General features: G+C 55.4%; 1 protein-coding gene and 1 long non-coding RNA gene across 8 annotated transcripts in view; both read left to right on the top strand.

Moving 5' to 3' along the window:
- SSH1 (slingshot protein phosphatase 1) overlaps positions 1 to 12,601 on the top strand; it is a 64,096-nt gene extending 51,495 nt beyond the window's left edge. For 6 of the 7 annotated variants that reach the window (XM_047827299.1, XM_047827298.1, XM_047827301.1 and 3 more), the window contains 3 exons: positions 700 to 900; positions 3,209 to 3,776; positions 6,559 to 12,601. In XM_047827299.1, the coding sequence (XP_047683255.1) occupies positions 700 to 900; positions 3,209 to 3,776; positions 6,559 to 7,797 (2,008 nt within the window). In that variant the 3' untranslated portion in view covers positions 7,798 to 12,601. The remainder of the gene's footprint in view (positions 1 to 699; positions 901 to 3,208; positions 3,777 to 6,558) is intronic. The other variant, XM_047827300.1, reaches the window with a different exon arrangement.
- Positions 12,602 to 14,171: 1,570 nt separating this feature from the next.
- Positions 14,172 to 16,383, top strand: LOC125148881 (uncharacterized). Its single transcript, XR_007145728.1, has 3 exons — positions 14,172 to 14,612; positions 15,647 to 15,782; positions 16,262 to 16,383. It is a non-coding gene; the product is annotated as an uncharacterized LOC125148881 (long non-coding RNA).
- Positions 16,384 to 16,601: the final 218 nt, after the last annotated feature.

The raw sequence follows: 16,601 nt of genomic DNA, 5'->3' as shown, positions 1-16,601 counted from the left end.
AAATAAAGCTTCCAGGTGCCACCCTGCCAGCCCCTTCCATTCTCGAGGAGGTGAGGTGTCGAGAAACCCCATCCTCGGCTTTGCCGTATCCGTGAAATCAGCCCCGACCGGGCCAGTATGGCCTCCCTGCAAACCACCAGTCCGCCTGGGTTCTTCCCCCCGTCTGAGTCCAGGGTGCTGCCGCCCTCACTCCGGCTCCTGGACCCTCCCGTCTGATGCACATCTTGCTCTCCTGAGGGCCTTGCAGCCTTCAGTTCGCTGACCCCGTTTGTCTGCAGTCACCCGCTCCCTGTTTCCATCTGCTGTCACAGCTGTGTGGCTTTTGCAGATGTCCCTTCAGCTGCCCCTTGGCTTCCTGCAAAAGAGCCTCTGATCTCCTGGCCCATCCCAGCGGTCCGACTTCGTCCCTGAAGGCGGCCCGGTTTGGGAGCTCTCCCTGCACAGCTTGGCAAGACAGGGACAGATTTATCTCGATTTCCCATTGTGTGCTAATTGATTTTGCAGCGAAGCTATTTCCTTTAGAGGGTGTGTGGCCATCTGCTGCACAAATATCAGGACATAAGGGGGGGGGTCTGGGCACGGAGATAACTTCAGGGTTTATAAAACTCCACTGGGTAACACCTGAGAGAAGGAAATTGTTGACATTTCTGGACTCTCTCCTCCACCCCCCCCCACCCCCCCGCCGCCCCACCCCTGCAGGAGGAACCATTCCAAGTGCCTGGTGCATTGCAAGATGGGTGTCAGCCGATCCGCTTCCACGGTCATAGCCTACGCGATGAAGGAGTTTGGCTGGCCTCTGGAAAAAGCGTACAACTACGTGAAGCAAAAGCGCAGCATTACACGCCCCAACGCGGGCTTTATGAGGCAGCTGTCTGAGTATGAAGGCATCTTGGACGCGAGGTGGGTGACCGCCTGCTGAGAAGGATCGAGGGGACCGAGCGGGCTCCACAGCTAAAACCCTGCTTCTGGGGTGGGGGGGGGGTGCGGTGCCGGTCTGAGAAAACAACCATTGTTTGGGGTTTGATTAGTGGTTTCCAGGAGGGATCTGTTTGATTTTGTTGGCACACACAGAAAGCTGTTTTGCTGCCGGAGGGAACGGTGCACAGCTTCTAATCCAAGGCATGACGTCATGTGCAGCACAGGCACGTGGACGTCCCCGTTTCCTGAGCATCTGCTTTGCGCCGAGCCGCGTGCCAGGCTTCGCCACGGGGCGGTTCCCAGGGCTGCAGAGCAGATACTCCCGGTGCTGACCAGCTGGGCCCCTCAGGGCGAGCTCGCCCATCTCCCCAAGCCTCGAGCCTCTGTGTCCTCTTCTGAGTTTGGGATTAAAACCTCCCTGATAGGGTTGTTCTGAGATTTGTGTGAACAGTGCACAAGTTCGCCCTCGCAGGTGCTTTGCCATAGCTGGCCCACGGTGACATTTGAAATCTCTAACCCCCGTCCAGAAAAGGTCTGCAGAGTACAGGTTATCCCCCATGATGGGGGGGAGGGGGGAAGGGAGGAGGAACAGGTGCGCGAGATTAGCTTGTCCCACAGGCGCGCGGGTGCGCGGCAGAGGGGAGGGAGCACTCCCCAGGTCCGTGGGCTCCCAAGGCTCCTGTGTGGGGAGGCCCCATGAAGGTGGATCCCCGCTGGACTCTGGGACTCCCTTCTGTTCTGGCGGGTTGGAGCCTCCCTGGATTATTTCTGACTGGTATTGTGAGGAGGCCACAAGCTGAGTCCACTGGCTTCTTGGCCACGTGTGAGAAAGCAGGAGTGCTCCGGCAGGGTTGAACGGGGTCTGAGGACAGCCCTAGACGTCTCTGGAGTCCCTTTGCTGTCAACCAGGGAGCAGCTGGACAGATCCCCGGGCAGGGCCCAGGGACGATGAGGAGGGGTTTGGGGGGAGGAGGGGGAGGAGGCGAGGGAGGGAAAGAGGTGGGTGGTCCTGCTCTCTCCCTTGGCCCTTCAGTCACTTGCTGCACCATCAGGAGTTTGCAGCCTCACCAGGGGTCTTCAGGCTGAGTTCACAGCCACAAGGCACCGACCGTGACTCGCAGCCCCATCTGGGGGCCCTCTCGGCCTTGCCTGAATGCGCACACAGAGCCGTCACGAATGGCCGTGGTGCTCCCGTGCACTGCCGGACAGCAGGGCCTTAGTTCACGCTGTCCTCTTATGTTTACTTCTCTCGCTGTAACCCGCACACCCGCATGCTGTTGGCTACTGTCGCCCTAAGGTGCGTGGAGGTGACTGACTTACCTTATTTCACATTAAACTTTTGTCTTCTCTCTTTTTTTTTTCATCCTTACATTAAAAATGTGTTATAACGGGGGCACCTGGGTGGCTCCGTCAGTTAAGTGTCCAGCTCTTGATTTCGGCTCACGTCACGATCTCATGGTTTGTGAGCTGGAGTCCCACGTCGGGCTCTGCTCAGGATTTCTCTCTCCCTCCACTGTCTCTGCCCCTCCCCTGCACTCACACATTCTCTCTCTCTCTCTCAAAGTAAACATTTTTTAAAAATGTGTTATAACAATACTACTACAGTTTTATAAGACCTAGTTTTAAATGTTTATTTTTGAGAGAGAGAGCGCGCACACGCGAGTGGGGAAGGGGCGGAGGGCGGGGTCCAGAGGATCTGAAGCAGGCTCCACACTGTCAGCCGAGAGCCCAGTGCAGGGCTTGAACTCATAAACCGCGAGATCGAGACCTGAGCCGAAACCAAGAGTCAGACGCTTAACTGACTGAGCCGCCCAGGGGCCCACATGTAATTTTTCTGACCTAAATGCATATTTCCAGTTTTTTCAGATGGCCCCAAGTTAGCGCACATTCTGTGGTTACAGAGTCAGGTCAGCGTGAGATCTGTATGTGCTGTCTGTTGCCGTCCTCACTGCCTCCCTACGGTGTGGGGAGGAGAGGATTCTCATCCTCGTTGACAGATGGCGAGACGGAGATGAAACACGCAGTAGAGTGGCTAAGTTCACAGAATGACACGGGACCCCAAGACCGTGTTGACCCTTGGGGTCTACACTGCTTTCACGTTACCCGCCACAGAGTCCCCGTGTGACAAAGCCATTTAAGGCTCCTGACGTGCGCCCCAGTGGCTGAGGGTCCTAGCGATACCTCTGTCGGCCTCGGGCTGTCCCTCACCGGCTCCCCCTGCAACCCCTCTTCCGGGGACCCTCCGGGCACTGGCCCCCTCTGACTTTCCTCTGCCCTTCCTCCCCCGCAGCAAACAACGACACAACAAGCTGTGGCGCCAGCAGGGCGACACCTGCCTCCAGCCGCCCATGGAGGACCCCACAGGGTCTGGGGACTTCTTGCCGGAGACCCTGGACGGCACCCCAGAGGCCCAGCTGCCCTGCCTGGACGACGCTGCCCAGCCTGGGTTCCCAGACAGCAGGGCCCCAGGAGGAGCCGCCCTCCCCTGCTGCTTCCGGCGACTCTCAGACCCCCTCCTGCATCCCCCCAGCGGCGAGACCCGCAGCGTGGTCCACCTGGAGGACCTGGAGAGGGACGCCCTCCTGGAGGAAGCAGCCGAGGCGACTGAGGCACACAGGCCGGCCGCACATCCCCAGGAAGCTTCCGGACCCTGCGAGAAGGAGGTGAAGAAGAAGCTGGAGTTCGGGAGCCCCAAGGCCCGGAGTGGCTGGTCGCCCCAGGTGGAGGAGATGGAAGGGGAGGAGGCCCCGGGAGCAGGGCGGTGGGGGCGGCCCCCGCCCCAGCTGGACCAAAGCCTGCTTAACCGGGAAAACCTGAACAACAACAACAGCAAGAGGAGCTGTCCGGAGGACTTCGAGGTGGGCGCGGGGCTGGCCCGTCCTGCCCCCCTGCCAGCGGGCGCCATCGGAGGGGCGGGGCAGGCGTGCCCAGGTCGGGGGTCTGCGGGGCGCTCAGTCACAGCTCGGCTCGGGCTGCGCCTCCAGCTCGACTTCCTTCTTTCCTTTCTTTTTTATTTATTTTGAGAGAGGTACAGAGAGCAAGTCAGGGAAGAGTAGAGAGAGAATCTCAAGCAGGCTCTGTGCTGTCATCGTGGGGCCCAGTACGGGGCTCCTGCTCACAAACTGTGAGGTCACGATCTGAGCTGAGATCAGGAAGTCAGACGCTCAACTGACTAAGCCACCCAGACGCCCCTCGGTTTCTTTCTTACATAAAATGGAAAGCAAGACTTAGCACCCAGCTTCACGTTGATCAACACAAGACCATTCTTATTTCATACCCTCCCTCCCTTCCCCACACTCTGAATTGTCTTGAAACAAATCCCAGATGTGTCGCTTCAGTGGAGACACGACCACAATATCACCTCTAAGAAACCGGTGGGAATTGTTCCATATCATCATGGGTCTGGTCTTCCGACTACTGTTCGGATGCTCGACTCCAGCAGTCCCCTGTGGCTCTCCTGTGTGGTGGGTTTCTGCAGCAAGGTCTTGGCAAGCTGGCGCTCGCTCAGAAAATCATTAATTCCACCAGGCTTTTTCCTCCTCCGAGCGGCCCAGGGGCGGAGGATGGGTTGGTGGGGGGTGTCCCGTGCCGCCCACTCTCGGCGTCCCCCCTCACTCTGCGCTGGCTCGCCACGGCGAGAGCACTCGGGAAGCCGGCAGGTGCCAGCATCCCCCGTACAGAGGGTTTGCCTTGGCCACCTTTTAATACGAATGAAGTGGGGCCGACCCACCACCGACCTCCAAACGCCATTCCAGACGCATGTTCCTGACTCAGGAATTTCTCCCGCCACTCCCCCTTTCCTCAAAGAGCAAATACCCATAAAGAGAGAGGACATAAGACCTCTGCCCAGGACAGTAGTGCCTCCATCAGTCTCAGAGGGCATGGGGTGAGTCACAGAATGGAGGAGACGAGCAGCTTGGGTAAGAAGGTACGTGAAGGACACAGCCTGCCTTCCCTGGCCAGAATTTGATTGAACGGGTGATGTGATCAAGGGAATAGGACCAGACACAAGCATTCATTCATTTGTTCAACTCTTGTTTGTGAGCTATGGCTCCAGGTTGGTGAGGGTTCATCTGTAAGACTATGCCTTCACTCAGTGTCCTGGTCCGTTTTCACTAGAAGACAGTAGACCCTCTTAGGGCGGGGACCATGTCTTGTTTGCAGCCCCTGCGCCTGATACAGCTCATGATGTGTGACAGGTACTCCCTAAGTAGGAGCTGGACGAGTGACTTCTCTCCCAGCCTCTTGCTCCTCGGGCTCCGAAAGGTGGTCTTAAATCTCCCACCATGGGATCATTCCACCACGTGTTAGAACGTTAGGTCCTGAAGGTTTTAGAAGAAAACTTTGGTCAGAGTTCCGGGTTGTGAGTTCAGGCTGTAGGTCGGAAGTGATCTGGTCTCACTGGTTGACCTGGAAGCCGGCCCCAGGAGTCCTGAGTAGGCTAGGATTCCGAGGGAGACCAGGCCCCCCCGCCTCCCCCACCGCATGCTCTCCATATGCTCCCCTGCAGCCTCGAGGAATCATGGCTGGGTTTCCTTAGGATTCCTCCAGGACTGGACTACCCCGTGACTCCTTAGCTTGGGGGACCTACGTCTGTGACACCGGATGGGATTAATCCTTGACGGTCAGGGCCAGTGGTAGGACACAGGGAGAAACCTACAATATCAGCCCTTGGCCAAAAAGCCTTTGTTTCAGACCAGCTTGGGAATCTCACAGCTAAACCACTGTCGGGGTGAGGGTCGGCCTCCCCCACCACAGCCCATAGGAGCAGCCCTATGGGCACATGAGGGAGGTGAGCAGGTGCCCCGCCCATCAGAAGGGCATAGTGTGGAGGCACAGGTCACACTGACCTAGAGGCAGGTGGTTTTCCTCAGAAAACATCGCAAACGTGTTCTCCCTTGGTACATAAAACCCACCTTAGGGGCGCCTGGGTGGCTCAGTCCCTTAAGCGTCTGGCCTCGGCTCAGGTCCTGATCTCGTGGTTCGTGAGTTTGAGCCCCGTGTCAGGCTCTGTGCTCGCAGTGCAGAGCCCGCTTCCGGTCCTCTGTCTCCCTCGCTCTCTGCCCCTCCCCCCAAATAAACAAACAAACAAACAAAAAGAACCACCTCAGCCTGGCTCCCTCATCCGAGACTATGGGCACCCGTATTTGGGTGGGCAAGATTAAGGGGGTCTTTCCAAAGCCATTTTTGCCCTTTGCCACCTCACTGTGAAGACCAGAGTCCACAGCTACATGGTGGTTCTTTGGAGCCGTGCTGTATTCATGCTAGAAGGGCAGAGCCCTGTTTGCAGGCCACATACTCCCCAAGCACAGATTTGTTCCGAGAGGGAAAGGACAGGGGAGGCATCCAGGTGAGATGGCGGAGGTGGGGTTGAGCAAGGCTTGCTCCTGACCGCCCTGCTGGCAGTGTGGCCGGGGATTTCCCCGGGATCGTGGGCACGTAGCTTCTGGAAAGTTTGGTTCGGCATCCCTAACCGCCACTGTTCATGGCCCAGGGGGTTCTGAGAGGCCTCTGTTCCTGCACTGACTGAAGCGGGGGCTCCCTCACCAGTGCCTGCCCCAGCCCCACCCCACGCCCTCCTCGTGTTCTGTGGCCGCTGGCCCGTTACTGTATACTCACCACATTCTCGTCTCCTTTTAGCACGATGCTATATTCGGGATCCTTAACAAGGTGAAGCCTTCCTACAAATCCTGTGCCGACTGCATGTACCCTACAGCCAGCGGGGCTCCTGAGGCCTTCAGGGAGCGGGGCGAGAACCCCGGTGCCCCCGCCATCTGTACCCAGCCGACCTTCCTGCCCCACCTCACATCTTCCCCTGTGGCCTACACGTCCAGCAGGGCCCGAGCTTTAGAGAGACTGGCCTCTGGCCCAAGCGAAAGTCTCCCTTTCCTACCACCAGCAGGCTCGAGGAGGTCAGACGGTGGTGGCTCTGGGGCTGAAGCTGTCCCAGAGCTACCAGCTAGCCTTTCGGAACCTTCCAGAGAAACCCAAAGAGCCCTGCCAAAGTCCCTCCTTTTGAAGAACTCTCACTGTGATAAGAACCCTCCAAGCATGGAAGTGGCGAAGGATGAATCCCCACCCAAGAAAGATCCGAAGCCAGCCAAGGACCTGCGGCTTCTGTTCAGTAAAGAAGCTGAGAAACCAACCACCAACAGCTACTTGATGCAGCACCAGGAATCCATCATTCAGCTGCAGAAGGCGGGCTTGGTCCGGAAGCACACCAAAGAACTGGAGAGGTTAAAGGGCACGCCCGCAGACCCGGCTTCTCCCTCCAGGGACGGCACGACCAGCAGGCTGGAGGCCAGCATCCCCGAGGAGAACCCCGCTCCGCCGGGGCCCCTGCCGCTGCCTCGCCTCTCTGGGAGTGACGAGAAGTCAGAGGCCCTCCCCGCTCCACTTGAAGGAGCCCCACTCAAGAGTCCCACCCCCTTCCTCTGCCGCCTGGATCACACCAGTCATTTCTCAAAAGACTTCCTGAAGACGATCTGCTACACCCCCACCTCCTCCTCCATGAGCTCCAACCTGACCCGGAGCTCCAGCAGCGACAGCATCCACAGCGTCCGAGGCAAGCCCGGGCTCGTGAAGCAGCGGACGCAGGAGATCGAGACCCGTCTCCGGCTGGCGGGCCTCACCGTTTCCTCCCCGCTGAAACGCTCACACTCTCTGGCCAAGCTCGGAAGTCTCAACTTCTCGACAGAGGACCTGTCCGGTGAGGCGGACGCGTCCACCCTCGCCGACTCCCGGGACGCTAAGTTGGGCGAGTCTTCCTTCCCTTGTGAGCCCCGGGCAAACCCAAGGAACCCAGCTGCAGCCTCTCCGCCATCAGGGAAACCCGCTTCAGAAAACTTGAGAAGCCCCTTGTGGCTGAGCAGGAGCTGACCCGCCTCTTGCTGCGTTTGGACGGACACCGTCACGTGATCCCTCCGTGCGTTTCACCGGGGGTTTTGGTCAGCCCCTTGTATCTTGATTTCTCCTAAACAGTGGATGCTCGGACTTTCCCCCTCTTGCCACAGAGAGGAGGGGAAGAGACAAAAAATAACGTAGCCCAAGAAGAAAGGGGGAAGAAGCCAGCTGTGTGGCCCTGGAGAGCCAGAAGCCGTCGGCCAGTAGATACAAAACCCTGATCCCCAGGTCCTGTGGTTTCAGGAAGAATCCTGTTTTAAAAAAGCATATACAGATGTGCAGACACATCGCAAGTACTCCCTTGGCACCGTGCGAGAGAACGGGAGCCGAGATGGCTCCGTCGCCACGCGCACATTCGTAGCTCATTCGGGCCCTCGCGGGGAAACCCTTGGATGGCAATATTAAGTCCTACCTCTGTTCTTGCTGTGCTTTTTGTTTTTAAGATACAACAGTGACCCAGGCTCGTTCCAGGGGATGATGCTGTGTCAGAAAAGGTTTTTTCCAAAAGAGAGTTTTTTCTTTGGTCCCCACCAAAAAAAAAAAAAAAACCACCCCAAAAAGCGTTAAGACTTTTAAGTCGACCACACCAAGCGCCGCTAGGTAAAGTGAACACGAAGTCGTCCAGTGACGTTGCTGAAACCAACTCTATGGCGCGTGGAGATCATCCGTACGGTTGACTTCTTTGTCCTGGTTGTGTTGTTACGGCTGAGTGATGCGCGTCTGGTCAGCGCCGGGGCGAGGGGCACGGGGGCGGGAACGTACGTGACGTCCTTGGTCGTTGCCAATGGCAAAGTTTAAACTGCCCCCAACCTGGGAAGGAGGACCCACGACGCACTGCGGGTCCCTCATCCGCTGCTGGACCCGGTGCGGTTGTGTTGAGGCTTTGGAAGTGATTGGGCGTCTGGTGGGGACGGTGGTGCTGCCACTTGGATCGATCGTCCTGCCAGGAGCCCCGGCCCTCGGGTTCCTTGGGTCACAGGAGCGTGTTTGGGGAGGCAGAGGGGGTCTCCCTCCTGGGGAGCGACTCTGCAGCAGCTTCTCAGAGAAACGAGATGATGGAAAAGCTTCCCAGATGTTTACAGCTGCCCCTTCCTTAGGTGAGGACACTGCTTCCTGTTTCTCTCTGGCTCTTCCTCGCGGTGAGGCCAGAGCGGAGGAGAGGTCTGTAGTCCTGGCCTGGGCTCCAGGTAGCCCCCTTTCAGAATCCAGTGAGCTGCACACGTCATGCTGTCACTGGTTCCGGGCTGGGGGGGCGGTGGCGGTGGGGGAGGGGCTCCGCAGGTGTTGTGCGGAGCCCCTGTTAAAATATTTTGGAGAGAGAGAAAAGAGGCTCGGTGGGTAAGGCAGAAAGGTTTCATCCAAGGAGGCAGAAAACTGGTGTACGGACCCATGGGCCAAGAACATTTTTAAGAGGTTACAAAAAAAATAACAATATGCAACAGGTGCCAGGTAGCCAGCGAAGCTTAAGATACTCACCCTCCAGCCCTTTATAAAGTTTGCGGACCCTGGGCTTTATTCGACACCTCGAGGCTCCAGAACAAAACTGGCGAATCTGAAGGCCCTCCCTGCCTCTTGGACACCTCAAGCCAAACCCTTGCCTTCTCCCGACCCAGACCTTGCCAGCACCCCCCCCCATCCCCCCACCCCCACCCCTCGCGGCTCTCACGCAGGGTAGGGTCGCTGTGTAGGTGTGAGGGCGCTGCTGGTCGAAGCTTTCCCGGAGTATAGCTGGCTCTCCGCCGGCGGCCAGATTGGTTCAGTGAAACTACGAGCCTCCCGGGCCCAGCCAAGCTCCGAAAGTGGGCGAAGGAGTCGCCGTCTTACGTTTTACGTTGGTCAGACCTGGGCCCCCCGAGAGCACTCCGGGAAGGATCTTCAGGAACAAGAGTGATCCACATTCCAACTAGCGGGTAGAGTCTGTGCAAAAATGCTCTCTCCAGGAACTTTTCCTCTCTGGCATTCTTTTTTATTTTTATTTTTTTATCATTTTTTTTTCTAACATTACGTTACTTTATAGGAATTTATTTTCCCACCTGTCAATCCAAACCACCTTAAAAGGTGATTATCTGCTTCTTCCTGAAAACCCTTTTGGGTACCCCGCCCCCCCCCCCACTCCCGCCACCGCCCTGGCCAAAAGAAACATATTCTCAAAAAACATACCAAGTTCAATACATTTTGCCAAATTAAATTTCATGTGGTGGCTCAATTTTTGTGTCAAAATAATCCTTTAGGTTTGACGCTGACAGGCTTGGGTTGCCCTTTTAAGACCAGGTCTGTGTGTGAGAACCGGATGTTTTTAATTTTCAAAGTGTAGGAGGAGGATTAGGAATTTGAGTGAGTCTTTGGCTTCCGGTTGCCCATTTGTCTTCAGAAGCACGGCTCGCCTTTCAGCGTCTACACAGACCAGGGCCCAGGTCCCCATTATCAGAGCAAAATGAAGCCCTCTTGATTTAATGGCTACCACTCTGGCCTGGAGGAAAGGATCAAAGCTTTTCTCCCAGACCCAGAGGAGCAAGAACACCTCGCCAGGCTTGGGGGCACCCTGGCAAAGACAGGCTCACGCTGGCCCCTGGAAGAGGAAGTTTGTGCCACACGACATGCCGTGTCTGGACCGATGCCCCGTCGCGTCTTCCTTGCTGATGGCGAGAATTCTGAACATGGGTGGCACAAGTTAGAGGCGGGGTCTTTGCTGTGAAAGTCGTTGGTTTTGGTGACCACCCTCTTCGGAGAACGCCCTTGCTGAAACAGAGAGCAAAAGTTTCCTAAGTCAGCTTGATGATCTCCCTGAGCCTTGAACCGCTTTTCACGTACTGTCTCGCCTCTCTCTCTTTCGCTTTAATTCCTGTGGCATGCCAGAAGTTAGACTCAACTTCCCCAGATGTTCATCTTGCATTGATTCGGGGCGGGGAGGGTCTTCTTGTGAAGCTTTAAGTTTTCGGGGGAAACTGGTCACGGAGAGAGAAACCACAGGACCCCCTGGTCATGATCTGACAATGTCGATTTCAGTTTCTTGGCCGGGTAGCGACTGCAGGGCCTTGGAGCGATGTCCATCACCGCGTGAACTTGAGAACAAAGTTGCCCACTCTTGGCATTCCCTGCTGCTTTGATCTCACGGTGTGGGGACCCATGCCGAGCTCTGGGTGCCCAACAGTAGGCTCCTGGGTAGTGGGTAGCGGTACCCTGTCCGTCATGCATGAGATCGCTCACTAGCTGCTCACAGATGGCTGCACTGTGCCAGCCTCTTCTGTTCCCCTCCACACCTCTCGCCAAAAACCATTCCAGCCCCTTCTAGAGCCTTTTCCCTCCCGGATAAGCCCAGAGGATGCCACAGAATTAACCTCTTCAGGACAGCCCTGGACTTAGGCACCTGTCTCTCCACACGGCCAGATCCCAGAAGGTTCATGACTCGCCCTGCTCCCCTGGGACCATTTCTCCCCAGTGAGAAGAAATGCTACATCGTCAAGGTCATAGAAGTAACCTTACCCAAGGTGTCTGAAGAGAGACGTGCCCTCTGTTGACAGGAAATGCCCGGTGCTGGAATACATTTCACCCAGCGCTCCTCTGGCTTGCCGCAGACACAGCGAGGGCAGGAGCACTAGGCAGGCTAAGGAGTTTGTGACACAGCATGGTGCAGGTTCACCTGCTCTGCTCCCACCCCGCAGGTTCTTGCCGATGCTGCATGCCAAACACAGGTAGTTGATCGACCCCCACGCTCAGCTACTTGGTCTTACTGTGTGCGTTCCGTAACTGAATCCCCGTGTGTAGGAGTTCATGCCGCATCGATAGATCTACAGCTTGAATCACATCATCCTGTGGGCCACTTCTGTCCCACCCACATCCACGCCGTGCCCCCCGAGTCCGAAGCGGACCACCTTGACCCATCTGGAGTGGGGCTGTGCAGCGGTCCCCACAGCAGACCTGGACGTGACCACCTTTTGTCTTGCAGCCGGTGCCCTGGCCTCAGTCAGTCTCTTAAATAGGAGTCTTTATAACCAGCCCTCCAGCCCTCCGCGGTCCTTTGTGTTGGCCATGCCACACAAGAAGGTGGCTGCTTCCTCCCCCCTCTTCCGACACTGTAATTGTTGTTTTACAATTGAGTGCCTTAATAATAGTTTACGAATACTGTGTATTTATGGGAAACTGTTAAGCTCTCACCTGTGATTGGACCTTTGCCTTGTCGGTGGTGGTTGGCGTGCGGGCCGGAGCTCGCCCTGCCCCACGCATGCGCTCATCTGCTGCGCGGTCGTGCGTGGGGTGGGGGTGGGGGGACCTGCAGGCGAGGCAGGCGCTGGCTCACGCCGCGCCCCACAGTTGCAAGGAAAGCACGGAATTTGGTTTGCTAGCCAGCTGGGGGGTGGCATCCCGCCCCGTCACACGATTGTACTCTTGTCTCATAGAGATCTCTTACCACCGAGGCCACCCTGTCTCCCCACCCCCACCCCCCCTCCCCACCCCCGTGCCAGTGTCCTGAGCTCGCTGCAACAAAACGCAGGTGCAGGCACCACCCCCTGCAAAATCAGGAACTCTACAAGATAAGTTCTTTGGTTTTCAGAAGCTGCCACTGGGTTCCAGCGTGTTGCGTTACAGTATCGACGATTTTTTTTTTTTATTATATTGTTTTTCTTCTTGTTTTTTTATATATATATATATTTAAAAGGCAGTATCTTTTGTACTGTGAATTTGCAGTAGAAGATGCATAACGCACTTTTTCTTCTGTTGGTGCGTACTGTAATAGTTCGTGTGCTTCTCGTGATGAGAATAAACTTTTTCTTTATACGTGTTTGATGACCTATGAACTTGTGCAAAAGGAAACTGCTTCTTCAATCCTTGCCAAGACAGTCAGACATAGCTGCGTCATCCCGACAGCCAGTCTTTACTGAGCACCTACTGTGCGCTAAGCCCTGTACGAAAAACCCAGACACGTTAGACCGAAGAAAGAACCAAGGGCAGAAATGTGAGCTCCTCCAGGAATTGTCTGGTTTTCCTCCTGGTTTTGTCAGTGAGGAAGAACAGGCCCACTTGCGGGTGGTCATGGGACTTGGACGCTGGCTGGTGTCTCTTCTTGCACAAGCAGAAGACAGCTAACTAGCGTGTGCTCCTCAGACCCACCTAAGCTATGCCAGCCACACGTCACGGGGGAGGGGACTGTGGAGGCTAATTATCGCTAGCGACCGAGGCAGGAATCCCAGGGAACTTCAGTTGCTACACACAACAGAGGCTTATCTCACGCCCAGGTCACAATCCATGACAGGTCAGGACCTTTGGGTGGCTCTCCAGCCTTGGTGACTCATGAAGCTGAGCTACTTGGCGTTTTAGACCCTGTGCTATCTTGGTGTTCTTTGCTTCTGGCTGTGCAGTCGGGGGAAAGAGCATGGGGACTCTCATTCTTCACGGCCTTTGGACGCAATACATCACACGTCCAGACCGCCGGGAGGTGTGCGGGCACACGTGCTTGGCGGGCAGCACCGTCTGCCACAGGGACCTTGGCGCGACCACTGAATTCCAGTGCCTGTGGATCCGCGAAATACTTTGTTCAGAGTTCACCCCGGCTTGCTGGGTCTGTCACCTGGACTCCCAGAAGACAGATGGATAAACCGGAATGCAAGCTGATTACTTTAGAACAAGAATTATTAGCCGTCAAGCAGGTCAGATTACTCTCCCTTGCCAATTAGCACATTGAGTCCTCTAGGCGAATCTACATTTGAAGCCAAACTATGGTCAGGAATTGCTTCTTGAGTATGAAATCAAAGCAGAAGGTTTGGGGAGGTGGTTCTAATGGGCCACGCCAGGAAGCTGCGGGGCAGCCCTTTCTGTGAGATGTTTTTGAAATCAAACCACCGAGGGTCATGGTTCAGGACAGTCTTCGTTGGCAAGGCTGGAGACACCTCATAAATTCTCTTCAGGCTCCAAATATGAATCAGAGCCCAGGGATCAAGCCCAGCACTCTGTATGTTCCTGATGGATTCCCTGGGAATTCTAAAGGCCAAGTTCAAACACCATCAAAATAAGAATGTGACACAGTGGAGCAGGCTTCCACTTAGCTGGTTACAATCACATTCCATGCATGCTTTCTAGAGACAACACCCACATCCCTCTAACAGAATGCGGGGGTGTTGCCAAAACCCACCAGATACTCATTTACCCAGGGCCCTAGCAGAATGTTCCTACAATTGGCTGACTTTACCCCAATTTCACCCCCAAGAGTAACAGTCCTGAAGTGGAGCGAGATCCCAGATCACGCCTCCAGCCGGGGGGGTAGTTTTGCACACGAGGACGCTCCTGCCTGTTTGTGTTTACGCCCAGAGAAGCCCCTCTTGGCAAGATGCTTGGAGGGGGCTCCAGAAGGCAGAGCTTGGAGAACGGCATTTCGGAAGGCAGTGGGAGGGGAAGCCCTTCCTAAAGACGTCTCCTGCCCAGGAAAGACCAGCCACGCACCCTGCGCCCCAGCGGTAGGGAGCAGATTCTACTGGTCCTTCTGTGTACCCAGCACTTCACGGAAGGAGTCCCATTGAGTCCTTCAGACAGCCCTGTTGATGTTACCCGCAGTTTACGCGTGAAGAGACGGGCCTGCAGAGTCTAAGTGATTGGCCCGTGGTCACATGTGGAAAGCGGCGAAGCCAGTCAGTACTGCTTCTTCCCCACCTAAAACCTTGCCCAGCAAGCTGAAGCTGCATTCTTGATCTCCCTATAGGTGTCAGCAAGAAAGCACAGCAGTCAGAAATGAAGCCTCCCTCCCGCCCCTGGGAAATCTGACCTACGTCCAGCTCCAAAGGCTATTTGGACAACATAAGGTGTGTGTCTCTTGCCCAAGTCGTATCCACCATTTTTGGGTTTTGTTTTGTTTTGTTTTGTTTTGCCTTTAAAGGGAGACTGCTCGTGCATCCTGAAGTATATCTATAAAGGGTCCCATTTCAGCTTGAAAGTCCTCTTGTTGTACACGGTTCCAGCAGATAAAATGTTGGTCTTGGCACAAGCAGCCTCCGGCACAGAAAAGGATGCAGGGGGCCCTGGTGCTAAGAGACACGTTCTCCTGCAGGTGGTATGTTGGAGGTGGTGAGCTCCCTCTAGTTTTGAAATCGGATATCAAGATGGGTTAAGAACAATGTTACCTACCTCATGGAGCCGGTGATTTGAGAATTAGCCGATAATGTACGGAACCCCCTTTTGCAGGGCACGCCGTCCACGCCGAATCGACGGTGGCCGTTATTGTTGGTACTGGGCAGGAGGGACGGAGGGGAGGGAGGCAGGAAGGAAGTAACGTACACCGAGCACCTACTACTGACAAGCGGTGGTCCGCACAGCAGATATGAGCCCGTTTTACAAATGAGGGTTGGAAGCTCAGAGGGTTAGGGAGTATGGGTCAGAGCCCCACAGCCAGAAAGGGACAGAGGTCCACGGTGTCTGACTCCAAATTCATCTACTTTCTACCACACCACCCTCTCCCCAAAGATAATAGCCCACCGTGCACTTAGTGCAATGCTTAGCCTAGCAGGTGCTCAATAAATACCTCACGATTGTGAACGAGTGAGCAAATGAATGAAATACGCTGTGACAGTGAACCAGAGTTTCATTCACCAAGGCCTAGAAAGTTTGGGGACACCCATGCCTGCCTAAACCAAGTTCCTCCAGGGCAAGGGCAGTGTCTGTCACCACCTGGACCCCAGCAAGGGCTTGGCACATTTGACTGAAACTTAGGTCAATACGGGGCATTAGCTATGACTCTAAGAATCCTGAGTTGCTCAGAGTCCAAAAGAATCTGAAAGGTCACCCAAGCCAGGTCCCTTTATCACATCCATCCATTCTTGCATTCTTCCCCCATTCTCAGCTCCCCTGCCATGTGTCATGCCCTGGGGACAAAGAGGAGGCCATCTGTTTCATCCCTGGGGGGTCCTGACAGAAAACCCTCTTGCAAAAGACAAGAAGGAAATATACCACCTGCTAACAGAAATGGAGTTGGACAGGTAGGATTCAAGGTTTATGTTTTTTCCTCCTTCTACCTATTTTCCAACATCTGTGCAGCAAGCAGGGTTGTGTTACTTTTATTAAAAAAAGGGGGGGGGGGCGCCTGGCTGGCTCAGTCAGAAAGCATGTGACTCTTGATCTCAGGGTTGCGAATTGGAGCCCCATTTGGGGGTACAGAAATTACTTAAATAAATACAAACTTTTACAAAAATAAATAAATAAAATTAAAAAGGGAAACATACAGAGCTAATGAAAGGATGCTTTTGTATTGAGCTACGATTCGCAGGACAAGCTCCCAGGCTCCTGGTTCCAGGGGACTGGGCTAGGCATTTTGCGGGGGAAGGTCTTTGGGCCCCTCTGATGAGCTAGCACCGCCCAGGAATGGACAGGGAGATCCCGGATGGCAGTGCCTCACTACCCTGGTCTGTGAGCTTCTCCAGGCTGCTCAGGCCCACCCTCTGAGTATCTGGCGTGGCAGGGCAGCGTCCAGGGCTGGCTTCGTGGTCGGTGGCACAGGACTCTGCACTTAACAAGGGCATCGCGATTGGCCTAAGTCTCCGCTATCGCTCTTCTGAAATCCCCGGAATTCCTCGACAAAGGCCAGGCCTTTCCATTTTGCGTTGGGCCCTGCAAATCACGTAGCCAGCCCCGGCAGGATCCCCCTTCCAACCAAGGGCTTCGGAACAAGGCAGGTCGGGGTCCCAGCAGAAGCTCCCTGACTCACCTATTCTGTGACCTGGAGCAAGGGACTTCACCTCCCTGGGACTCAAGTTTCTTAAGACGAAGAACAAAAATAACCTCATAGTGATGTGATAAAA

This window comes from Prionailurus viverrinus, chromosome D3 (assembly GCF_022837055.1).
Source record: "Prionailurus viverrinus isolate Anna chromosome D3, UM_Priviv_1.0, whole genome shotgun sequence".
In the NCBI taxonomy this organism is placed as follows: Eukaryota; Metazoa; Chordata; class Mammalia; order Carnivora; family Felidae; genus Prionailurus; species Prionailurus viverrinus.
Note: the sequence above shows the minus strand (reverse complement) of the source record. Positions and strands in the feature narration are given on the sequence as shown.